Source organism: Eimeria acervulina, genomic scaffold (genome assembly GCF_000499425.1).
Source record: "Eimeria acervulina Houghton genomic scaffold, Eah_scaff118, whole genome shotgun sequence".
Taxonomy (NCBI): domain Eukaryota; phylum Apicomplexa; class Conoidasida; order Eucoccidiorida; family Eimeriidae; genus Eimeria; species Eimeria acervulina.
Window position 1 is genome coordinate 1 of NW_013550350.1, and position 8,275 is coordinate 8,275.

Sequence of the window (8,275 nt, forward strand, 5' to 3'; positions counted from 1 at the left end):
GCAGCAGCAGCAGCAGCAGCAGCAGCAGCAGCAGCAGGAAGCACAGTGCAACGTCTTGTGGGAGGAAGCAAAAGGACTCCTCCTGCCTTTTTTTGAAATATCCGTCAGTTGCTGCTGTTGCTGCTGCTGCTGTTGCTGCTGCTGCTGTTGCTGCTGCTGCTGTTGCTGCTGCTTGCTGCTGTTGCTGCAGTTTCTCGTTGCTGGCGCTGCTGCTGTTGTTGCTGGTACTGCTGCTTTTTTTGCTGCTGCTGTTGCTGCTGGTTCAGCCCTTTGGTCAACCTTTCTTGCTGCCGTAGTCTGATTCAAAATACTGCTGCTGCTGCAGCTGCTGCTGTTGTTGTTCATGCTGCTGCTGCTGCTGCTGCAGATGGATACGTTGGTGGCGCTGCAGCATGAGTTTGAGCTGCAGCAGCAGACGCTGCACCTTGCTGCTGTGTATATACACCTCGTCCTCCAGCAGCAGCTGCTGGAGGAGACGGCCATGCATCTGCTGCAGCACAAGCGGGAGGCAAGGAACTTGCAGCAGCAGCTGCAGCAGCAACAGCAGCAGCACCAACAGCAACAGCAGCAGCAGCAACAGCAGCAGCAGCAGCGACGCACCATGCCAGTGCTGCCTCTCCCTCTGCAGAGCAGGCGTGCTACTGCAGCAGCAGCAGGAACAGCAGCCAGCAAGCTGAAGCACCGCAGCAGCAGCAGCAGCAGCAACAACACCAACAACAATAACAAAAACAGCGACAGAGATACCGCTGCTGCTGCTGCAAGCAGCAGATTCCATGTGCTGCCCCAGGCAGAAGCACCTGCAGCAGCAACAGCAACTGCAGCAGCAACAACAGCAGCAGCATGGATCACACCCCTTCACCCAACGGGTTCCAGCAGCAGCAGCAGCAACAACAGCAACAGCGACTTTGGCGCCTGCTGTTGCCGTCAACAGCAGCAGCAGCAGCAGCAGAAGCAGCAGCAGCAAAAGCAGCAGCAGCAGAGGCAGCAGCAGCAGCAGCAGCAACTAACTCCCGAAGTGAGAAGACCTCAATCTACAGACGCCGGTTGTTGGCTGCGTCACCAGCCGGTAGCAGCAGCAGCAGCAGCGCAGCAGCAGCAGCAGCAGCAACAGCAGCAGCAGCAAGAGACGTTGGAGCTACTGCTGCTGCACCTTGCAGCAGCAGCAGTTTGTCCTAAGTCTGTGCTGCAGCGGATTTGCTGCTGCACTGTTGCTGCTGGAAAGATAGCAGATGTCTTCATAGAAAGGAGTCAAGAGTATTATAAGACAAACAATACTGCAGCATACGCAGAGTCTGCTGCAGCAGCAGCAGCAGCAGCAGCAGCAGCAAATGCGTTCAACAAACAACGCGCTGCTGCAGCGGAAGCAGCAGCAGCAGCCGTTGCAGAGGTAGTACATGCTTCCCCCCGCAGCAGCAGCGGCAGCAGCAGCAGCAGCAGCAGCGCAATACAAAAACTCAGCAACAGCCTAGAACCTGAGAACGCGATCAAAGACGAACAACTGCAGCAGCAGCAGCAGCAGCAGCAGCATGGAGATTTGCTGCAGCTGTTTGGGTGCTGCACTTCCTATAGCAGCGAGATGCTTCCTGCAGCAACCCCGCCATCAGCAGCAGCAGCAACAACAGCAGGAGGAACAACAGCAGCAACAACAGCAGCAACAGCAGCAGCAGCAACAGCAGCAAGGGCTCGTGCTGCAGTGCAGCCAGTGGAGGTGGTGCTGACAGCAGGGGGTTTGCTAGCGGAAGAGACGAAGCTGCTGAAGCTGCTGCACTTTGATTTGCTGCGGCATCCCTCAGCGTTTGCTGTTCTTTCTAATCTATGGGCAATTGCTGAAAGATCTGCTGCTGCTATTGCCAAGCGCTTGCTGCAGCAGCAGCAGCAGCAGCAGCAGCAGCAAGAAATGCAATTCTTACTGTGTCCTGTAGCTGTTGAGGCCCTAACAGCACATCCTGCTTGCCCTCCTCTGCTGCTGCAGCAGCAGCAGCAACAGCAACAGCAACAGCAACAGCAACAGCAGCAGCAGCAGCAGCAGCGGCAGCAGCAGGTGTATCAGCGGTGTAAGGATTACAGTTTCTTGCTGCTGCAGCTGTCTCTCTACTCCATGCCTCTTGCTGCTGTGTCTCCTCTGCTTCTCGCTCGCTTGCTGCAGCTGCTGGCTGTTAATACTTTCTACCCCCGCATTGTTGCACATAAACACTCTTGCTGCTGCTGCAGCAGCAGCTGCTGCTGTTACTGCAGCAGCAGCAACAGAAGCAGCAGCTGCAGCAGCAGTAGCAGCAGCAAGTACAGGAGGAGCGTTTCCAGCAGCAAAAATGCGCGCAACAGGAATAGCAGCAGCAGCAGCAGCAACAGCAGCAGCAGCAACAGCAAACTCTGCTGCAGCAGCAGAGGGGGCCCTCCTCCTCTTGTCTTTCTACTGGGCTCATTATGCTTACCTCCTGTTGCAGAGCTGCTGTCTGCTGCTGCTGCATCAGATCCTGCTGCTGTTGCTGCAGCAAGACATCATGTGGAGTGTATACCCACTTCATTGCAAGCAAAGCTGCTGCTCCGGCGATCTCTGGTGCTGCCTTCGGGTGCTGCTGCTGCTGCTGCTGCTGCTGATGGCTCTGCTGCTGCAGCAGCAACGCTGCTTCTCAACAGAAACGGGGTGGCGAATGCTGCGCTGCTGCAGCAGGCAGCAGCAGCCTTTGCTATGCATGCAGAAGCAAACACCTGCTGCTGCTGCTGCTGCCGCAGCAACAGCAGCACAAACAGCAGCAGCAGCAGCAGCAGCAGGAAGGTGCCGCGGTTGCCGCTGCATTTGCTGCTGCTGCTGCTACCAACAGAACAGCAGAAGGCTGCATTTAAGGCCCTTTACTGATCCATACGAAACCCTAAACCCTAAATCCTAAACCCTAAACACTAAAACCCTAAACCATAAACCCTAAACCCTAAAGCCTAAAGCCTAAACCCTAACCCTAAACACTAAACCCTAAACACTAAAACCTCAAGCATAAGCCACCATATGTTATTCAGACAAAAAAATTACCCCTCCGCACAAAAAGCGGTTTCTATTGCTGCTGCTGCTGCTGCTGTTGCTGCTGCTCCTGCCGCTGCTGCTCTTGCTGCAGCGGCCGCAGCAAACCGTGCTGCCACTGCTGCTGCTGTTTTCGTTCATGTTGCAGCAGTAGCTGTTACTTCTTCAGCAGCTTTAAAGCCTTTTCAAGTACAAACCTGAAGCAGCAAACACAACCAAACATTTGCTGCTGCTGCTGTGCTGCTGCTACTGCTTTACTTTCGCATGCAAAAGGTGAACAGCAGCAGCAGCAGCAGCGCCAGCAGCACAACAGCAGCAGTAACAACAACAGCAGCAGCAACAGCAGCAGCATGAACAGCAGCAGCAGCAGCAAGAACAGCAGCAGCAAGAACAGCAGCAGCATCAACAGCAGCAGCAACAGCAGCAGCAGCAAGAACAGCAGCAGCAGCAGCAGCAGCAACAGCAGCAGCAGCAGCAGCTTGTGCGTACCTTCCAGGCCAGAAGCCAGGGAATCTGAACGGTTGTGCGACTGAGTTGAGCTGCTTTTGCTGCTGCAGCATTTGTTTATTTCGTTCCTTTAGATTCGCCAGAGGCAGCAAAGAAGAGATGCTGCTGCTGCTGCGATAGAACCATTCTCTTCTTCTTTTATAATTGCTGTCGAGCTGATCACAAAAAATAATGTGCTGACGCTTCCTGCATAATGAAGCGCTGCGCTTACCCTTCGGCACAGCCATCCTGCTGCTGCTGCTGCTGCTGCTGCTGATGCTGCTGCTGTGGAGTTAGTGGTGGTGCTGCTGCTGCTGTTGCTCCTGGGGGGTTAGCTGTTGCTGTTGCTGCTGATGCTGTTAGTGGTGGTGGTGCTGCTGCTGCTGTTGCTCCTGGGGGGTTAGCTGTTGTTGCTGGTTTTTGCTGCTGCTGCTGCTGGTCACGCTGCTGACCTGTTGCTGCTGCTGCTGCTGCTGTTGCTGCTGCACACGCAGCAGCAACAGCAACAACAGCAGCAACAGGTTATTCTCCAGCAGCTGGAGCGACAGCGGCGGAGCTAAGTGCAATGATGACTGCTGCAGCTTCAGCAGCAACAGCAGCAGTAGAAGCAACAAGAAATATTTGTAGCAGCAGACTGACGGGGCTTCGGGTGTATAGGCAGCTCTTTAAGGCTCTGTGTGATTATATAAATAAATTAAATTTAAAACAATATTTACTTTGGTAGGCACAACTAGAGCGAGAGAAGTTTTACTGCTGCTGGCTCGCCGGGGGGCCCCACTGCCGCTGCTGCTGCTGCTGCTGTTGCTGTTGCTGTAGCAGCAGAAACAGCAGCAGCAGCAGAAGCAGCAGGAACAGCAGAAAACGAGCAAAGCCGACTTTGTAAACAGCAAAAAATAAATAATTTAACAGCACAAAGAATTAAATTTAAATAAAATAAAATAATAATTATAATTCTGAGAAGAAAAACAAACATCAAAGAGAAGGCACTCGTAGGCAGCCGACAGCTGTTGCTGCTGCTGCTGCTGCTGCTGTTGCTGCTGCTGCTGCTGCTGCTTATTTGAGGTACACACTGAAGTGAAGCTTCTTTTTCTTTGACTTCTTTCTTTTTATTAATTTGTTTTATTGTTGTCTTTCTTTTATTATGTCTCTCTTCTGTCTTTAGCTGCGTATACACCTGGCTGGCTTCTGTGGCTGCTTCTCTTTATTTCTTCTTTTATTATTACTTTCTTTGCAGTTAAATTAAAAAAATAAATTCTTTTAATTTAATTATTTATACCGGCTTCACAACAACGCACAGAAACCAGACGCTTATCTCCTGCCTGCAGCAGCAAACAGCAGAAACCCCAGCGGCAGCAGCAGCAGCAGCAGCAGCAGCAGCAACAGCAGCAGAGACTCCATCAGTACCACAAACAACAGGATCAGCAGCACTGCAGCAACAGCAGCAGCATCCACATCAGCAACAACAGCTGCACTGGAGCAGCTGCAGCAGAAGCTGCAGAACCGCCTCAACAGCAGCAGCAACAGCAACAGAAGCAGCAACAGCAGCAGCAGCAAAATGAAGGGATCTAGGAATGGTTATGCTGCCGTTGCAGAGGGCCCCAGGCTGCACTCAATGCTGCAATGCGTGGTAGCTGTGCTGCTGACGGCTGCTGCTGCAGCAGGAACAGCAGCAAGACACATCCCAGGGCTGCGTCAGTGCTGCTTACGAAGAAGGGGGGCTAGTGGTGCAGCAGCAGCAGCAGCAGCAGATAGTGCAGCAGCAGCAGCAGCAAATATGGAGGAAGGCAGTGTATCTCTTCAAGATATTCGCAGCAGTGGTCGCAGACAAACAGACGGCATCTGCATGCAGTCAGAACAAACTGCTGTTGCTGCTGCTGCTTCTGCTACTGTTGCTGTTGATGCTTTCGCTGCTGTTGTTGCTGCAGTTGTTCTTGTTGCTGCTGTTGTTGCTGTTTTGACTCTTGCTGCTGCTGTTTTAGCTCTTGCCGTTGGTGTTGTTGCTGCTTCTGCTGCTGTTGTTGCTGCTGCTGCTGTTGCTGCTGCTGGAGTACATGGGAGAGTAGCATCAGCAGCAGCATCAGCATCAGAAGCAGCAGCAAGGCTGCTGCTGCTGCTGCTAATTAATTATATTTAATTTGGTGGGGTGTACGTACACCGCAGGACAGAGTCGCGGAGTCTGTCAATAAAAAATAAATTTATTTTAGAGGGCGAAGGAATTGCTGTTGCTGCAACATCAATAGAACAAGATAAATGTTTATTTGGTTTGTTTATTTTTATTTATTTATTTATTTATTTATTTATTTATTTATTTATTTATTTATTTATTTATTTATTTGTTTATTTATCTATTTATTTATTGTTTCCTCGTTTATTCGTTTCTGTCTTCGATGTCTTATTTGTTTATTCTTCTTCATTTGTCTGTTCTTTTATATTGTGCAACAGTAGCAGCAGATAGTGCAGCAGCAGCAGCAGCAGACAGTGCAGCAGCAGCAGCAGCAGCAGCAGAGAGTGCAGCAGCAGCAGCAGAATATCGTTACGTGCTGACGATCTGCATGGGTTTTCTGTTTGTATTTGTTTGTTTCCTTGTCTTTACTTTCTGCTTCTAATAATTTAATTCAACTTAATATAATTAATTTAATTTAATTTAATTAATTTAATTAATTTAATTTTATGTTTTTATTTACAGAGGTTTTGGTGTTAGCGGCGGGCCGCATCTCCGTAGGGGTTTGTTGTTATCCTCTTCATGAAGAATTTTCTACTTATTCAATTCTACAAAATAAACAACGAGCGTAGGGTTTAGGGTTTAGGGTTTAGGGTTTAGGGTTTAGGGTTTACTGAGGAGGGTTTATATTTGTTTTAGGGTATAGGGATTAGGGGTTTAGAGTTTAGGGCTTTTTAGGGTTTAGAGTTCAGGTTTTAGGGTTTAGGGTTTGGGTTTTAGGGTTTAGGTTTTAGGGTTTAGGGTTTAGGGTTTGTGTGCAGTTGGATGGCGACTTTGGGGGATGCGGAGGGCACAGCAATCGAAGCAGGGGATGTCATAGTGAGGAGGGTTTATATTTATTTTAGGGTTTAGGGTTTAGGGTTTAGGGTTTAGGGTTTTAGGGTTTAGGGTTTAGGGCTTGTTCTTGGCTGGGTTCTGCTGTTTTTCTTTTTCAGTTAAATGTCTCGTGTTGCTTTTGATTTTTATTTTCATTTATTTCTTTTGTTTGTTTTGTGTGTTGTTTATATATCGCAGATTATATACATACATATATATATATATATATGTTTATATTATTATTTTATTTGTTTATTGTTGTTTATAATTAAATGTCTCCTTCGGTTTATTTCTTTTTTCGTTGTGTCTATTTATTTTTGTTTATTTATTATTACTTTAATATTTTTATTTATTTATTACTAAATACATCTTTATGTTTATTTTTGTGTTTTGTTTTATTTATTTATTTGTTGTTGTTTATACTTGTATTTATTTATTTATTTTGTTGTATTAATTTATTTAATCGTAAATTTTTATATTTATTTATTGATATTTACTGAATTATACTTATATTTATATTTATATCAGCTTATATTTATATTTATATTTATTTATTTTTTATTTATTTACCCTTTTACCTTTTTTATTTATATTTAGATTTATATTTATTTATTTATCTACTTATTTATATTAATATTTATTTATATTAATATTTATTTATATTAATATTTATTTATATTAATATTTATTTATATTAATTTAATTAATTTATTTTTGCGTTTTGTTTGCAGAGCTGCGCGTTGGATTTGTCAGACACCCCATCACGTTTATCTTTTTTTCTAAACGGCATTTGTTTGTCTGCATTTACTCTCTCTGGTGATTAATTAAATATAAATAAATAAATTAATTAATTAATTAATCAAAACAGGCTTTATAGAGAGACATTAAAATGTTTATTTACTCATTTTATTATTTATTAATTACTTAGTTTATTCGTTTATTTTATTTATTTACTTCATTACATATATTTACTTTGCTTCATTTATTCAATTATTAATTTTTTCGCTGTATTAACTATTTATCTATTTACCTATCTATCTATTTTGTTTATTTATTTATTTATTTTATTTTATTTTATTTATTTATTTATTTATTTATTTATTTATTTTATTTGTTTATTTATTTATTTATTTTTTAGGGATTCGGGGTGAAGTCTGCCCGGCGGTGTTCATCGCCAACGGCGCCTCCGTAGAGGTGAAGGCATCAAAATAAATAAATTAAAAATAAATTTAATTTTGTTTATTTTCTGTTTATATTTTTGTTTAATTAATTAATTAATCAATTGGTTAATTAATTAATTAATATACTCGAAGTATCCAACGGGGTTTGGGCTTAGGGTTTAGGGTTTAGGGTTTAGGGGTTCCGGCTCAGAGAATTAGGGTTTAGGTTTTGTAGTTTGTTGCTTACGGGTTTAGGGTTTAGGGTTTGCTGTTAATATGTTTGAGTTGTAGTGTTTATGGTTTGCATTCTAAGGGTTTAGGGCTTCTTTTTGCTTTTTTAAGGTCTTACTTACGGTTTAGGGTTTAGGGTTTAGGGTTTAGGGTTTAGGGTTTAGGGTTTAGGGTTTGTGTGTGTGTATGTTTTAGTGCGCCTTCTCTGGGGAGCGTCTGCGTTATTTAGGAATGCTCAGAGAAAGAGGTTACAAACCCTTAATTGCTAGCCGAAACCTGCTCTAGTTTCTGCTAAGCGATGGGGTGTATGCACAACAACATATATATATATATATATATATATATATA

The 8,275-nt window shown here is 45.0% G+C and overlaps 1 protein-coding gene across 1 annotated transcript; it reads left to right on the top strand.

Annotated features, from left to right (window-relative positions):
* Window positions 1-3,546, top strand: EAH_00018090 (hypothetical protein; the record flags this gene model as incomplete). The annotated part of the gene is made up of 3 exons (XM_013397522.1): window positions 1-103; window positions 368-2,054; window positions 3,287-3,546. Coding segments are annotated over 3 exons (2,050 nt in total), but the record flags the coding sequence as incomplete, so codon positions are not given.
* Between the last annotated feature and the right edge of the window lie 4,729 nt (window positions 3,547-8,275).